The sequence below is a fragment of the Trachemys scripta genome, chromosome 1 (genome assembly GCF_013100865.1).
Source record: "Trachemys scripta elegans isolate TJP31775 chromosome 1, CAS_Tse_1.0, whole genome shotgun sequence".
Lineage (NCBI taxonomy): Eukaryota > Metazoa > Chordata > Testudines > Emydidae > Trachemys > Trachemys scripta.
The window spans coordinates 143,943,664-143,960,911 of record NC_048298.1 but is presented as its reverse complement, the minus strand read 5'-3'; the positions used below and the strand labels follow the sequence as shown (position 1 = coordinate 143,960,911).

Genomic DNA, 17,248 nt, shown 5'->3' with positions numbered 1-17,248 from the left:
TAAGCAGGGCTTTGGAGCTGTGCTCCAGCTCCAGGCAAAAACCTGCAGCTCCACTGCTCTGGAGCTGCTCCACACTCCAGCTCCGGGCTCCACTCCAAAGCCCTGCTTATAAGGCTGTTGGTTTGGAAGAAGAAAAAAATCCTAAAGCCTTCATAAAAAATAGCCTCAGAAAGGTCTTGATATGGAACTTAGTGCAGTTGGAAGCAAAGATGAAAATGTTTATCCAGTAGGGATAAGAAGACAATGTCCATGGTGAGCAGAGGGAGAATTCTCAATGTCTTTCCAGAAGAAGGGTACAGACTCCATATGACAGGACTTCAGGTCAGGATGATAATTATAATGACTTCCTAGGAGTATTCAGTTATATAGCATACCCACATCGTAGCTTTTCCCTTGCATTACAGACAGATATGCAACTGGGCTTTCAGGAGAAGGATACAAAGTGGAGAGAGTTGCTTAGGGGGAGGAGTATCACACTATGGCACTTGATTTTTTCTTGTGCTTCTCAAGCTTCAGAGCAAGAGTGTCTGATCTCTCACATGTACAGACTTAACATTGTTTTAGGGAATATGGCAGGGGTGGGCAAACTATGGCCCGCGGGCCAGATCCGGCCCTTCAGGGTTTTGGATCCAGCCTGCGGCCCCCAGGTGGGGGGTGGGAGGGCAGAGGGTTCCGTGCGTTGCCTCCAGGCATCACCCCCTATGGCTTCCATTGGCCAGGGACGGGGAACCGTGGCCAATGGGAGCTTTGGGGGAGGTACCTGGAGGCACGGCAAGGGCAGCACACGCAGAGCCCTCCACCCCCTCTCCCCCAGGGGCCGCAGCACTTCCTGGAACGGCGCAGGGCTGGGGACAGGGCAGGCGTGCAGGGAGCTTGCCCTGAGCCCTTCCTGCACACCACACCCCCCTTCCAAAGCCCGCACTCCCTCACGTACCCCAACCCCCTGTCCCGGCCCTGCATAAAATTTCCCCACCCAGATGTGGCCCTTGGCCCAAAAAGTTTGCCCACCCCTGGAATATGGTATGCTTGTCACCAGATTGAGTATTGCAACTCACTGAAAGGCTTGTTTACCCCTTTCTGTATATTGTCATTGAATCATCGCTCTTGCACTTCCTCTGCATAGAGGTGCACTTCACAGATTCATTTGGGGATTTTCTTCTAAGGGACCTTGGAATGAATTGTCCTGCATACATTGAAGATACATGCAGAATCATACACTTGGACCAGTTTCTGATGTTGCACCAGTTTCTTGTCTAAGGACAAGATCTGAGGGGATTAGGTTAGTTTTTCAATGTTTTTATGCCAAATGGTCTTTACTAGGTAAAGATTTGAGAAAGAAACTTAATGGTGCTCGTAGCCACCTGATCTAATTGTGCAATTTTTTTATTGCCTTATTTCAACCCAAATAGTTTGGTCTCTTAATCTTTTTTTTTTTTCTTGTTCCCCATGTAAAAAAGTAAATTATGGCTACCCCCCCACCTCCAACCCATGATTGCCATCCCTATTGACTGGGCTGGGATCCACTGTATGGAGAATATTTCCGAGGAAGGGAGGCCTCACCTTTTATGTTTTTGTCTTTTGCCCAAATCCAGTTGGTATTTTGACTTTGCAGAACCTGGTCTCTAGCAAGAGGACTCCTGTTTCTGTTTGTTGGCCTTATTTATTTATTTTTTTTATCCAGAAAGATGATACAGTGGAATTGCATCTTATGCAGGGGTTAGGTTCTAAAGTCAGTGCGTAAGGCGAAAATCGCGTGTAGTCAAAATTACCCTTGAAAATCCCTTAAATCGCCCATAAAGTACAGTATACATGGTTTTGTGTACCATATACAACCCTGTACAGTAATATGTATAATGGATACAGTATATATAATAGAGTACCTATGCAAAATATAATTTTACAGTACTATATTTTTAATTACATGAGAGAGAGACGGAAGAATAAAAAAGGAAAACAGTAAACCTAACCACTCACCATTCATCCTGGATATTCTTGCTAGTCTACGACAATAATGACACTATTGGGGGGTCATCAGGGCTTGATGTCGATCCAGGAGACACTATTGGGGGGTCATCAGGGCTTCGGTCGATCCAGGCTCATCTGCTGCTGGTTGTTTTTTCTTGAAAAACATGGTGATCGGCAACTGTTGCTGTTGTCTCTTGAGCTGCTCAAGCATTTCTTGATACAGTCTCAAATCGTCCGTGGTACTACATGTGATTTTGAGGCTTCGGTCCATAGAGGGATTGTATTCAGAAATTAAATCATTCAAGTGTTTCGCTGCTTGGAACACTTCAGCAAATTTATGAAGATTCCAACTTGCTGGCTCTTCCTGTTCGTCGTCGTCATCTTCATCTTCTGTAGACGATTTTATCAGTTGCTCTAACTCTTCGTTAGTCAGTGTTTCTCTATGGCTCTCAATTAATTCTTCAATTTCTTCCTCAAGGATGTCGACGAAGCCATCACCGCCCACTTGCCTGGCCACCTGAACAATGCGTTTCACTTCTTTGTCAATGGTCGGGAAACCCTTAAAATATTCACACATTCTTTCCATAGATTTCGCCAACATGCATTGACTGTTTCAGCCATGATTGCATCCATTGCCTGTTTAATATAAGTGATGTAATCGGCAATGTTGAAGGACTTCCAACACTCCATCACATTAAGATTGGGATCAGCATCCATAGCACTATGTATCCGTGAGAACGTAAGCCTCGTAAGTGGCCTTGAAACAGCGAATCACACCTTGGTCGAGAGGTTGGAGAATGGAGGTGGTATTGTGGGGGAAGAAAGACTACTTCAATGTCATGCACAAACTGGAGTGCCTCAAGGTGGCCAGGAGAATTGTCTACGATCAGCAACACTTTAAAGTCAAGTCCTTTCTCTTCGAGGTACCGCTTGACCTCCGAAATGAAACACTTGTGGAACCAATCCAGAAATAATACTGCCGTCAACCAAGCCTTTTTATTTGATTGCCAGAACACAAGCATGGGGATTTGCAGCCTTGTAGCGCAAGCCCAGCTTTATTAAATGCTCAGCCACATTGCCACAAAATAACACAGTCACACGGTCTTTTGCTGCTTTGAAGCCAGAGGCTTGTCTTTCTGATTTCGAAATGTAAGTGCGATTGGGCATTTTTTTCCAGAAGAGCCCAGTCTCGTCAGCATTAAAAACTTGTTCCAGAAGATAGCTCTTTTCTTCTATGATTTTCTTTAATTGTTCAGGGTAGGCTTTTGCTGCCTCTTCACCGGCAGTAGTCTGCACATTTTTGAGGTTGAAGCGGTTCCTAAAACTGTTAAGCCAACCTTGGCTGGCTTTGAATTCGTTCTCATCAGAAGGCTGTCCCTCTTCAGTGGGAGGTTTGAACAGCGCGTAGAGGCTAAGAGCCTTTTCTTGCCACGTGTTGCCATCGACAGGCATACGTTTATGGTTGAAGTCTTCCAGCCATAAGTTTAATGCCTTTTCAGTTTTCACTAAAGTCTTATCATGCACCTGGCTCGTCACTTTAGCAGTTATTGGAACACTTGATGCCACGGCTTGACGAATTTCTCTCTCTCGAATCTGGATGGCACGGATGCTAGATTCGTTGCAGCCGTATTTTCGCACCACGTTGGAGACTGACATACCGTCTCTCAATAAGTCCAACACAGCCAGTTTTTCCTCCAGCATTGGAACAGATCGCTGTTTCTTCAGTTGAGCACCAGATGAAGTAGTTGGCTTGCGTTTAGGGGCCATGTTGTACGAAAAATACGTATCTTTAAACACTAGAATCACACTGAGCGCAGCGAGATGCTCACACTATGAGAGGCACGCAGGAACGGAGACTGACTGAGGGAACAGCAGATTCACATCTCCCATCTCACGCTCACTCCGGGGCATATGCTCGTTGTGCGCGTATAGTTGAATTTGCTTAAGTTAAATGAGTGTATGATGCGACTCCACTGTACAATAGAGATCAAGGTCAAGAAAGGAGAGGTGGCCCCAAATATAGAGGGACTGTGTTTGTGCAAGATGAACAAGGTTTCAAACCTGAACCTTTGATTTAACTAGGCAGCATGGGTGGGCTGGTCAGAGGTGTTATGGTTAGCACCCATGTGTCCATAGCTCATATCTATCTTCTACTTGGGTCCCTGGGGAGAGTCCCATAATACTCTCACTCTGTGAATCAACAGAAAGGAAAAATAAGACAACCACAGTGATGGTTAGAAAGTAAAACACTACAGTTACTTTCTCTGAGACAGTGTGGAGAGATGTGCACATAAAGCCAGTCCAAGCTTTAGTAGAGACCCTTCCTAATACCATGAATGAGGCTTTCATTCTGGACAGCAGCTCAAGCCCAGTCTGTCCTGTACTCGTCTCATGCTGTCTTCCCCCTTGCCTTCTCTCCCCCCATTCCTAGCTCTAGAATGAGTGAGGTTCCCTTTTCTGGTCCACTTTTAAAAACAGTCTGTAGTAACTGTATTCTAATTTCCTCCTTTTGTACAACAATTCTGGCTCCTTCCTGCAATTACCCAGATCTGTCCTTTGGACCCTCTCTTTCCATCTGCTCCTATTCTCCGCACTGAGAGAGATGTCATTCCTACCAGCCACTGCCCATTTACTGGGTGATGCGGCATACTGCCTGAATTTTCAGTCCAGTTTCCAAATTACTCTTGTTCACCACACATGCAAAAAAGTTTTGGGCTAGCCTATTGCGTAGTTGTAGAGCTTTGTTGGGGTCATATGGCTGAGTTGGTTTTGTTGATCTCACATTACACTTACTGGATCTGCTGCATGAGGGTTCTTAAACAAGATACATCAGGAATAGAAGTGATCAAGGAAAGAGCAACAAAAGATTCATGACAGGTGTGTACATAAGGAGAGGGGAAGGGCTGCCATGTGAAAAGATACATTAAAGACACCTAGAATTAAGGAGGAAGAATAATGAGAAGCAGTAAAAGTATCAAAGTTTATTTGGGTGTTCCTGGTTACCCCATCCCAATACAAGAGTAAGGTTGCATGTGGTGAAATATAACAGGTAGCTCTCTTAAAATGAATTTTAAAATACTTTTTATGTGACTAAGAATAGAATTTAGAGTTTCACTAGCAAATACAAAAGTGCTAACCGCCCTGATGTTTCTCAGCATAAACTGAATCCCAGCTTGGTCAGGGAGAAATGTCCTCCCATTATACAGTATTACACACTTGGATTCACTGAGTTGTTTTTTTAAAGCTACTTTCTGAAACAGCTGGACGAGATGGATGGTCCATCGGTCTGAGCTGGTGCATCAGGAAGAAAAGGATATTAATACTGGTCTATTCCAGTACTGCAGAGAAACAGGATACCAGACCAGATGGCCCATGATGAGTCTGTCTGGTAAGGCAGTTCTTAGTTCCTAAGTAACCACTCGCTGAAAAAAGCTGAATGGTTCTCCTTAAGTGCCCACCAGTGTATGTCGTTCTTAAAATAGGAGGAAAAAGTAAGCTGAAGAGCAGCATGTCTCTTGCTCTCCCTTCAGGACAGAACCTGCTGGGGAGTGGAGGTTTTGTACCTTGTAATAACAAATTAAATACAAGAATATGAATGTGGTTAGGCATAAGTACAAGATGTTTGTTCTTTTCTCCTGTGCTGGCCAATCTTGAAATACTAATAAATAGAATATTAAAAACAAAGCATTATCTTGGAGTTCTTCCTCTACCTAGCCTTCTTATTTGAACTCCTGTGGTCAGCAGGTTAAGTCAGACTTCTGAGGCATGCAACTTTTTGAAGCACTGGTGTGGAAATATAGGCTTTTGACATTGGCCTGTAAGCCTTTCAGATGAGTACCTAGAGACTGTTTAAGACAAGTATTTCACTTTCACTCTTTGTTCTTAAATAGATTCCTTGTGTGTACATGAGGCTTTGTGTTTCATGCAAATCCTTTCCACATCCATAACACTTCCCCTCTGAAACCCTTCATTTAACTGGCATTTACTGTAGTGAGAAGGGAATTGTATTTTTAATTTTTTTTATTTATTGTTCTCTATTGGAGGCTCAAATAGCTTTGCGATGAAAGCTCATAGAGCTGGGAATTCTAATAGCTGCATCAAGCAACAATGAGAAGTAAATCTCTTTAAATAATCAACATACACACAAAAAAACAGTGTGGTCTAACAAATGAGCATAGGGCATAGAAATCATAAACTCTAATCTTCGTTTGGCTATTAACTCTCTCACCGTGTGGGCTTGAGCTAGCTACTTAACATATCTGTGCCTCTGTTTTCCTGTGCATAAATCGGAGATACATATCTACCTTTATCATGCACATTGAGATCCTCTGAAAAAGATACAGTACTTTATATATGTTATATGTTTTTTATTATTTTAAGGACGTTTTAACAATAAGAACAAGAGCTGCTGAGGCATCGTTTGATGCTCTGAGATAACGTGCACTGAACTGCCTCATTAAAATCCACTCTGTGGCTTAATGGAGGCCTTCTGTTTCCAGCACTGCCAGTCCCTAACCTTTATAGATGTACACGTTTCTGAAATTGAGAGTACATAATGCATAAGCATATGTATTGGTTAAGTGAAATTTCACTCTGGATGTGGTGAGACACTGATTAACAGCAATTATAAATTACCATCTTCTTACCATCTTGCTGCTAATGCAGCATGTCTGTCTCTCCTCTTGATGTATAGTTGCCATTTTATTTATTTTTAAATGAATTTCATTTAAAAGGACAGATGGGAAATTCTGAGAGCTTTTCATATGCTGGGAAATTGTAGTTTTGTACCCTCCAGAAGGTGGTGTTTCCTGAACACGCTTCTGGTGAGTATTAGTCAAAAATAGTTCTAGTGAATGCAAGCCCTTAAATACAGTATCTGTTACATATATTTCAAAATAATAGGGGCTTGGTAATGCAGTGGGTTAATGCACCAGCCCTTCACTACCTGGGTTCAACCTTGGCTTAAGTCCGAAATGAAATGTTTGGTCTCAGTTTACTACTTAGAGGGAAAATCCATATTCTAAATCTGTCATATAATTGGGTAGTACCGGCTCAGGAGAAGCCCAAGGAATAAGCCGAGGGCACTGCAGGTCAGGTTTATTTGCATTGGCATAGCTGTGGGAATGGGGGACAGGAAAAGCAGCATGGTGGCTTCACTGCACTCACCCACTCCTTTACAGGTCTGAACCAATGTGCATTGGGGAAATTCACACACTGACCCTGTTTGCTCTAGTGGCAGTTTCTCATGGAAGGCACTGTGGACCTGCCTACCTGGTTCTGAACTAAATCCATAATGCTTTTCACATGCTCTTCTGAGCAGCACCTTTTATGTGTCACTTTCACCTCCCCATTTTCAGATGTCTCCAGGCTCTTCTGGCCTTGCCCCATCACTGTCTTTAACCTCTGTAGTATGTCTTGGTCACAGTGAAATTCATTCTATTTGAAGGTGAGAGAAATTTAAAACAAGTATTTTTAAGTGTCATGATGAAAGCCTATGCCTTTTAGGTGAGATTGGCAAGGTGACTTTTATCCAGGATTTTGGATTACAAATATTCTCTAGATGCCAACCTTCATTGTGCACAGCCTGGTGTTTATAACAGTTAGAGCTTCTTGCAGTAACGTGCATTTGAATATCTAGAGCCCCAGACAAGACTAATATAAAAATATACACGCTCTTCTCATGTCACATTTCAAGAGCTAATGCTGCAATCAGCTTTGGGCAGTAGAATGTCCTCAAGAATTTGAGATCCAGTGGACCATAAAATCTGTTTCAGAAAGATTAAATGTGGCATTAGTATGGTTTATGCTAAATAGTGTTTTCTGTAACTGCCCTTTTTTTTTTTTTGGAATAAACTGGAGTATTTGTAATGATGAGATTCTGATAAACTTGCTTATTTAAAACAAAAACAACAATAAAAACCACCTTGCACATTATTGCCAAAAGGGGCTTGCTTTTTTTGGAAGTGAACCATGAATGCAAACATGTCTAGGGCCATGGGATATCAAAAGGGGCATATAGGCTGCAACAACATATAAGGGAATAGAGACCATATAGCCTCAGGACTAGAGCCTAAAATGCTCCACATCCTGACCGATTTTGATGCTTTCTCCTCACAATCACAAGGGGTTGTTTATAAAGGGCCGGGAGTCTGGGTGGTCCAGAAGGATATGTGAAATGCCTTGTGTATATGAAACACCTTGAATTAGGAGCTCCGGAGTTCTAAATCCAACTATGCCACTGATATTTTATGAGCAAATCACATAATCTCCATATGCCTCCGTTTCCCCTCTTGCTCCAGTTTCTAGTAGGCAGGTGTTATCATCCTAACACACAGCAGGCACTAATTGGTCCCTCTGTCAGAGAAGTCTTAGCAGGAGGCCAAGAATTAAATGATCTACAGAGACTGAGTACTTTCACCCCTACAGATGGTCCGTCAGGCCAGTGCTAAGGCACTTTAAACTTGTTCAAGGTCACATAGGAAGTCAGTTTTAGAGATGGAACTAGAACCCGGGAGTCCTGACTTCCAGGCCACTGCTCCAGCCCGCCACTCCCTCGAACTACAATACGTGGTACGTAAATAATGATCCAGAAGCTATTGTGACTGAGCTGCATTTCCCCTCCTTAGTGAGTCAGGAGGGCGATGCCTTCGGTGCTGTGGTAAATGGTCTTCTAGACCCTGGAAATCAATGAGAGATGAAGGGAACTTAATTATAGGCAGTGTTGGTAGCATTGCCTATAATTAAGGGTGACCGACATTTCCCATTGTAAGAGCCTGTTTTCAGTTACTTATAACTTTGTCAAACTGCAACCATTTGGCTTAAGATTTTCCATATTGGGTGTCTTCCTCAGGCTGAATTGTTTTGGAAAATTACAGCCAAAACAGTTCACCCACGTCCAAGAACAAGGCTAGGGAAAAATACTTGTTTTGCCTGTATTAAAAAAAAAAAAAATCCATTGTAGGGTCCCCATGCTTTGGAGCAGGGACTTGAAATCTGGCAGGGGGTGGCCTTTGTTTCAGATGTACCTTTTTGCTGTTCCTGTGACAATCCGCCCAAATTTGGCCAGGTTATAAGCCTTTGAAAAAAATGCAGTTTGCACATGCTCAGTAGAGACTTATTAGATTTGTAGCAGCTAAAATCCCTGAAGATTCAATTCCTGGGCTGAGCAGGACTTTCGCCTGCAGTTTCAACTGGGGCTGCTGTTGGTCTATCCTGGCTCCTGAACAGAACACAGAGGGCCAGTCTCTGCTGTGCTCTCAATGATTCCCTGCAGAGGAGTAAGAACTAGACCTTTTGAGGTGTGTGGGCAGAGTTGATTGAAACAGTTGTCTTTGGTGAGGGGGGCAGGAGGGGACCTGGAATGGTTGAGGGGAAACTGAGATTGGGAGCCAGGGGAAAAAAACGGGACACGGGGACTGGCAGCCAGTAAGGACGAGGAGCTCAGGTGGCAGAATGTAACTGACTGGGAAAAGAGAATGGGGCTGAGAACCAGGGATGAGGGGAGAGAAGAGACCGATCTGGTGGGGAGAACTGGGACTGGCTGGGCAAAAAGACTGGGCCAGGGAGCTAGAGAGGGGGAAGACACTGAGATTGGGACTGGATGTTATTTGGTATGGGGAACATGTGCAGGGGGGTGGGGTCTCCTGGGAGCCATAGGGGAGAGAGACCAATCCAGTGAGAAGCTGGGAGCAGGGAAACTGGGATTGACTGGACAAAGAGCTGGGGGATGAGGTGGCATACTGGGAGTGGCTAGGCAAGGAGATGGTGACAAGAAGCCTGAGGAGTAGAGACTGGGCCTGGCTGCATGAGGAGAATGGCACTGATGTAAGGAGCCAAGAGTGGGGAAGGGACAAGACTACGACAGGGAGAAATTGGAGCGAAGGGAACAGAAGGGGTCAAACTTGGGGTGACTGGCAGAAGAGTATATGCCCTAGGTTACACTCCCCTCCAGAGCTTAGTACCCAAGAATCCTGAGTCCCACCATTCCTCTGTCCACGGGTTTCACAGATGTTTGCTGACCGCAAAGTGTGTCATCCCCCTCTAATGCTGGTCCACATATAGTAGTAGGTTTTCATCCTATCAATTACTCCATTAACTCAAGCAGTAAACCACTGCGATGGAGCTATAGGTTCCAACCTTCTGATGAACCGTGTGGATGTGTGTGTCATTATCAGAGCCCATCATGGAATTTCTATTTTTTTCGGTTTCCTTTTTTTAAAAACCGTAGAAATTACATACAAAAAATTACATTAAAAGAGTATTAAGGTTACAAAGTCAAGCACTCAGAAGTTAGGAAATGCCAGGATTAAAGTTGCCTGTGCATCCTTAATTCAGCACCTTGTTTGGGTGTATAGATTAAGATACAGTCTTTAATTAATGATTACATGTTATTTTTTCCACAGAACCTCTGCCTCGTTCAGTTCCCAGGATCACCTGCTCTGGGGATGAATCAGGATTACGTAGTGAAGAAGGCTGTTGTCTGTTAGACCCCTGTTTTATGTGTTGCAAAAGTTGGAAGGTGTGTAGTAAATGAGGCAGGGGACTCCAGGAAGGGAAAGGGCAGTCTCAGAGTTAAGGCAGTTGAATGCTGCCTTGGAATTACAGGTTCTAACCCTGCTGCTGCCACAGCTCCTACGTGATCCTGGGCAAGTCACCTAAACTGAACTTTTCACAAGTGTTCACTCATTGTGTGTTCCTCATGTTCTGAGTGCCTGACTTGAGAGCCTGATTTGCAGAAGTGCCGAGCGCTCACAGCTGCAATTCAAGTCAATGGGAGCTGTGCTTTGAACGTATTAAGTGCTATATAATTCTAAGTACTCTGAAAAACCAGATTCTAGGCATCTCAAATTGGGAACCTAAAATTAGTGGATACTTTTGACTTTAATCTCTGTGCCTCAGTTCCCCATCTGTAAAATGGGGATAATAATATCTGCTTATCTCACAGGGGTATTGTAAAAATATATTCATTAAAATGTAAGCACTCAGATACTATGGTGATGAGCACCACAGAAAACCCCATGAGACAATTAATAATTGTGTCTTTAGAGCAGGGTTTGAAGCATGTGTAGTAAATAAGGCCTGGGGCCATTCATTGAATAATGAGAATAAAACAAAATATTGAATAATTGCTCGTTAAGTGAACACTGTCCATCCTGTGTATTGAATGAGCCGGGGTCCTGTTGGAAAAATAGTGTGTGATCATGTAATTAGATTGTATCATAAGGTATATGCAAAAGGGGGCTGAATTAAGATTGCACAGGCAACTTTAATTCTGGCATCTCCTAACTTTTGGGTACTTGACTTTGCAACCTTAATACTCTTTTAATATAGGTTTTTATGTAATAAAAGTATAGCTAATACAATGCGTATGTTCATGTATTATGTGCTTAGTATAATGTTTAGACTTAGCTGTTGACTCTTCCCTTTACTCAGTCCCTGCTAGCTAGATTTCATTTGACTGAATATTCTGGCCTGCATACTTCAGAATCGGATGTGCTGCTTACTTGTAGTATCCCTTGGGGAACCCACTCACCAGTTTGTTCACCCTTGCAAGTCTAGGAATGTACGATTCTGATCTCTTTCAAATAGGTATCTTTTTACACACTGTAGATTTCTATAGAGTACCAGGAGAAGTACACTGAGTGTGTGCACGGTGGCTGGGGAAAGAAGGACATCTATTTCTGGTTTCACATTTCGAAGCCTCTTGACTGACCACTTTCTTTTTTTTTTTAAAGCTAGGCTCACTCTTGCCAGCCAGGATATCTGACCACTTTGGTTTGTATGACAGCATCTGATTGGAAAAGCAAAACTGTGCCTTTGTTGGGATGACAGGAGGAATGGTGCAAGTCTGAAAATCTCTGACCTTAGAATGACCACTATTTCAAGTTTGTCTAATGAGACAAATTCCTATGTGACAATATTGTAATGCATGTTTGGCAGAAAGTTGTATCAAAGTTGTTGAGATGCAATATCTCAAGGCAGTGATGTATAGTAGTGATATAGTGATTTTGTGACCTCTTAACATCCCACAAGTGAGGTTTTCAGCATTGTCCTGGTGGGCGGCACTTGAGAGTAGCTGCTCAGTTCTGCTCCTAAATGTGGGTATTTCTTGTAAAGTGTTGCCTCGCCACAAAAAACTTGAGCACGATTGCAGGAAACTTGTCGCTCCAATCATTCTCCAGATTTTTTACATAACTAATTATATTGACATTTATTTTTTGTTCCTTAAGAGCCCTGGAGAAGTTGCAGTAAATCAGCCTTAGTTTTAAGAATTCTATTAAATTAGAGCTGCATAAACTCTGATTATTTTTTTTAAGGTGCTTTGAATTGGAGCTGTCCTGACTGTTTTTAATCTTTAGTTAAGATGCCAGGGGTTCGTGAGTGAAAGTGTGAAAAGCCTGAGCCACCTAAGAAACCGGGCTTTTTCTGTAGGGCTTGCAGTCAACCACTCTCCAGTCAATAAACTCATAATATGAGCTGAATCTTACTAATTATTCTAGACTTATTCAGGTTGTTCTGTGAATTCAGGGGTACTGATGGCCTCAGATGTGGAATGTGAATGAGATCAAACTGTGACTTAAAACTTAACTGGACTGACAAAGTTATATAATGTGCAGTTTATGCATGAGTGGTGGTGCTTTTTATAGCATGACAAAATAAGCATAGTGCTTTATGCTTGGATTAAGAAAGGGCTGGAGAAAGCCACCGTTTTCCCATTCTCACTCAGTGTCTTTTGCCACCACTGTCAATGCTCTTGCTTTCCCATGCAGATAATGTTAACTTTCCTAAAGTAAGGACTGAGGTGCCTGTTTTGTCAATTTTTTTTTTCAAAATCACTGACTTCATGAGTTCAAAAAGTTGACTTTAATGTGAACATTATTGGGTTTGTTTTTTGTCTAGGAAAAACTCTGGGGGTAGAGGAGAGAGAGAGTTTTTAATGCAAAAAAATGAAAACATTGTGTAGGCTATACATAAGACACTAATTTTGTGTCTGTTTAGGTTGCAGTGGGGGGGAGAGACAGAGATCTGTCATCCCTGATTCACAGTACAAAGAGAAAAAGTTCACAAATATAAATGAACTTTAAAAATTTAGAAATCCCTGTGAGGTGCTGCAGGTTGTACCTAATGTAATAAACAGCACTTATTGTAGTGTCTTATTTTCAGAGTACTAACTAATTCTTGCAACCACTTGTGAAACAGCTAGGTAAGTATTATCCCCATTTTACATTTGGGGAAGCAGAGAGATAAAGTGACTAGCCCCAGATTCATGGGGTAAATATATGTTGGAAGCAACATGAGACCCAGGAGACAATGTCCCCATCATCTGAATCTAGAACCCAATGGTTAATGTACAACAATGTACACAGTTGTGACTTTAGGAAACTTCCAGTGCAGTGTGGCAGATATTCTGACCCCTCTCCCTGCCCAAGTTTACCTCTTCAAAGTTGACCCAGAGGCTGAGTTTGCACATGGTGCAAGTGATCTAGCCGTTGGTACACATGTTCTTTGTCAGATGAGTTGACTTCCCTACACACCTTGACAAGTCAACAAATGAGACTGCTATTAAATAGAGTGCAAGCTTTTCATGAAGAAAGAGAGCCCTGGGGACAGTAATGCAGTGAGGTAGCAGGTAAATATTATTCCCAGTTCACAGACTGGGAAACAGAAAAAGGGGAAATTACTTGCCTATGAGATGCTTTAATCTAGTCGATTGGCAAGGGACTAGGAGTGAGAAGCTGTGGCTTCAAATCCAGATTCTGACACTGACTTTGCACATGACCGTGGGCAAGTCACTTCCCTTCTCAGTGCCTCAGGTTCCCTGTTTGTAACAAGGAATAATATTTACCTTCTTTCTTCATAGGGCATTGTGAGGCTACACTAAATGTTTGCCCTATAAAGGCAAAATAATGCAACTAGTTAGTGGTAGAGGTGTGAAGATAAATCCAAAAGCCTCTGCTCTCAGCCCTCAATTTAATCTTCTAGGTAAGTAGCACCACTTTCTCCATCTAGGATTTGGGAGGACCTGAATTTCCTTCGCATCACTGCAAGTGTAGCGTGAGATAACGTGTTTTGCGGCAACTCTAATACTGAGCTGGATGGGAAAGTCCTGCTGTAAATGTGGGTCCCTAAAATTCTTAGCCACAGATTGACAAGTGAACTGGAACAGAAAATCCTCCACTGCAGAAGTACTTAAAAAAAAAAAAAAGTAACTTCAGTGCTGCTGAACCAATTTCCTTTTCCCTTGGCTTGTTTCTTAGATCGTGATGGTCTACAAAACAATCTAAATTAGAGTAAATTCTGACCTTTTGGGGGGTTACACATACACAACATTTCTAATTGGAATGCAAGAGACCAGTTTTTTCCCTTTTTTCTTTATAGTCAAGCAACTCTAAACTAACCGAACAGACTTTTAAAAAGATAAAGAAAAATTGTCTTTGTTTGGAGACCAGACGTTTTCCATGCTTGACTCATAGAAATTTTTGGAGAAAATTACTACCAACTGAAAGGGAGAGGGAGTGGGTTAATCTTTTAGTAGAATGTGAGCATTAAAAACACTGTTTTTAGTAGCAGTATGGAATGAAATTGAGTGATCGTCCCTCCCCCCAAGATTATTTTAGAGAGGGATGAAGGCAAGTTCTTCAGACCCTGCAAGCCTCGAAATTTGACCATCCCAAAATACATCTTGAAACTGATATTTCAGTGCCATTAAAAATGTGTGGTAAGGAAAAGAATGTGTAATGCTAGGATATGTCTGAAAGGTGCAACTTGCCATCCTTTAGGGCTTTGCAGAGAGAGCGGCTTTGCAGAGAAACCCTAACCAGTTTTCTGCATCACTGGATGGCATCGAAAGTCTCACTTTATCTGGTTAAAATAATAATCAGGTACATTATGTGTGGGAAGAAAGTTGTCCCAAGGAAAAAAGCTATTTAGTTTCAATCTAAGAGAACAGTAAAATACTTCTTTTTAAATGCTGCATAAAGATGTGGGCCTTTTGACTTTCTCCTAGTGCTTAGCAACTTCTTTTCTGTTTAGGAACCTTCCGCTGTACGTTCTGTCAGAATGAAGTGGAAGAGGATGAGTCGGCGATGCCCAAAAAGGATGCGCGGACTCTTGTGGCAAGGTTTAACGAGCAGATTGAGCCCATCTATGCACTGCTACGAGAGACAGAGGACGTTAACTTGGCCTATGAAATCCTTGAGCCAGAACCCACAGAGATTCCTGCACTGAAACAGAGGTGGGAATGGGCACAAAGTCCTCTTCAGCCACACTGCTTTCATATTGCATGTTTGTCTGCCTTAACCATATCATTGCCTGAATCTTGATAACTTGTTTGTTCAGCGTCAGCAATGCAGGACGCTGATAAATAATCTTTGCCTCAAGAGATTTACAGTCTACAATTGCCATAAAACAAAGCAGACTGAAGCTGCCCTTGCCTTTTAATAAGACTATTTGTCCCACAGGAGGCTGTACATAGCTGCTGCGTAAGAAGCTGAGACCACATAGTTTTCCAAGACCATCTTTAACTTCAGAGAAGAGCTGTGACCACTTTACAGAGCTCTGTAGGCAGCCTCTGGACTCCAGGACACACTTTGGGCGCCCCATGCTGTTTTACTGTCTTCTTTCCATTGGGAACATCTTTTCTTTCACCTTCTTTTTCTTTTGCTTCTATGAAGGTTTTGAAACTCCACACTTCGCATTTTCAAACCCACTTATAACAAAACTCTTATACGAAGAAATTATTTATGAGTATCTTTTTTATTCTTATTTTCCCCCACTTGATACACACCTTTATAGGGAAAGACCTGTTACAAATCAAGAACTCTAAGATTAATATTTTCCTAGCCGTAGGAAACCAAACTGCATCCTTCAGAAGATTTCTAACTATGCAAAAAGAGATAACATTTAAATAGCATAGAAAGATGCAGTGAGCTGTCAGTTTTGTCAGCTGCGGTGAAATCTAGTGTGCTCTGCCTATTTTCAATTTATAAAAAAAAGACTTACGCACACCCGGGAAAAAAAAGTTACACTACTGGAGCAACCGCCCCCACCGAATATAATGTTGTTGGTTTTTCAGGTTTCCTTCTTTTACATGCAGACTAACTTGTCTAGTCCCTTCTAGCCAGGGATCTCAGATATGAACTAACTAATGTTCTCCGTCTCACAGATAAATAAACTAAGGTATATTCAGAGGGGAACTGACTTGTCCAAGACCAAACTGTCAGATACAGGAGTAGAATTTTTGGTGCCTTTATTCCTAACCCTATGGCTTAATCATTAGACTTTGCTTTAAAACCAGTTTCTGTAGTTTGACTAACATATTTGGGATAACCACCTCAAATGAGAGAAACAGGCCTTTTTCAAGCCTCCGCATGGCTACTTCATCTCTGTGACTCGAAAATTAACACAGCAAATGCCTGGTGCCGTCCCATGAATAATGGTTAAATAACAGCAGCACCCACTTACGTGACTCTTAAATACTTAAAAAAAACCCACTGTAAATGATTAATTACTCTGTGCACAGACTTACAAAATAAATAGGCAGCTTCTTAAATGGTTACTTGAACACAACTAGCTTCAGCACATAGAGTGATTCAATTATTTATTAACCCTTATTAATTCAAAGCAGCTAATTGCATAAAAGTGCTACAGTGAAATTTAAAAAAAGAATATCCTCTTTCCCCCATCTCTTACACACACACACACACACACCCCTTTCTCTCTCTCTCTCTCTCTCTCGGTTATTTATTTACTCCATTTTACAGAGTCTTGAGATACTGGAATCATTGGTAAAACTGACATTTGATGCTACTGAAGAAAAAATCTTCTGAATGTCCTGCCTTTCCTGTTCACACAGGAGAAAATACCTCTGTGTGTCTTCTGGAGAGCTTTAACACTCACTGTCTACACTGGAAATTGTCTAACAGTCATGCATCTCCATTGCAAGACTGGTCAAATCATTTACTTCGATTTTTCTAGACAGACTTAAGTGATATTTTGTAAATCCTCTACTAAGCATGAATTTGTCCCATGCAAGTATCATAATAAGAGTCTGCTTTTCATAAACCAGCCCCAGTGGCTTTCCAGATGGGTTGCATTTAATCTCCCCTCCACTTTTTCTTGTTTAAAATACCAGCACTTTGTGTCATGTAACATCCTAGATTTCCTGAAGGACCTACCTTTTGCGATTACACTACCGAAGACCGTGAGTCCATATACCTTTTAGTGGAGGCTGTTAAAAACAATAGCATGAGAGAGTTACCTAATTTTCATTAATGCAAATAGC

General features: G+C 42.1%; 1 protein-coding gene across 2 annotated transcripts in view; it reads left to right on the top strand.

Annotated features, from left to right (window-relative positions):
* The window catches only part of GTF2E1 (general transcription factor IIE subunit 1), a 97,959-nt gene that overhangs the window by 68,889 nt on the left and 11,822 nt on the right, over positions 1 to 17,248 (top strand). For both annotated transcript variants that reach the window (XM_034788452.1, XM_034788461.1), the window contains exon 3: positions 14,998 to 15,199. In XM_034788452.1, coding sequence (XP_034644343.1) covers positions 14,998 to 15,199 — 202 coding nt within the window. The remainder of the gene's footprint in view (positions 1 to 14,997; positions 15,200 to 17,248) is intronic.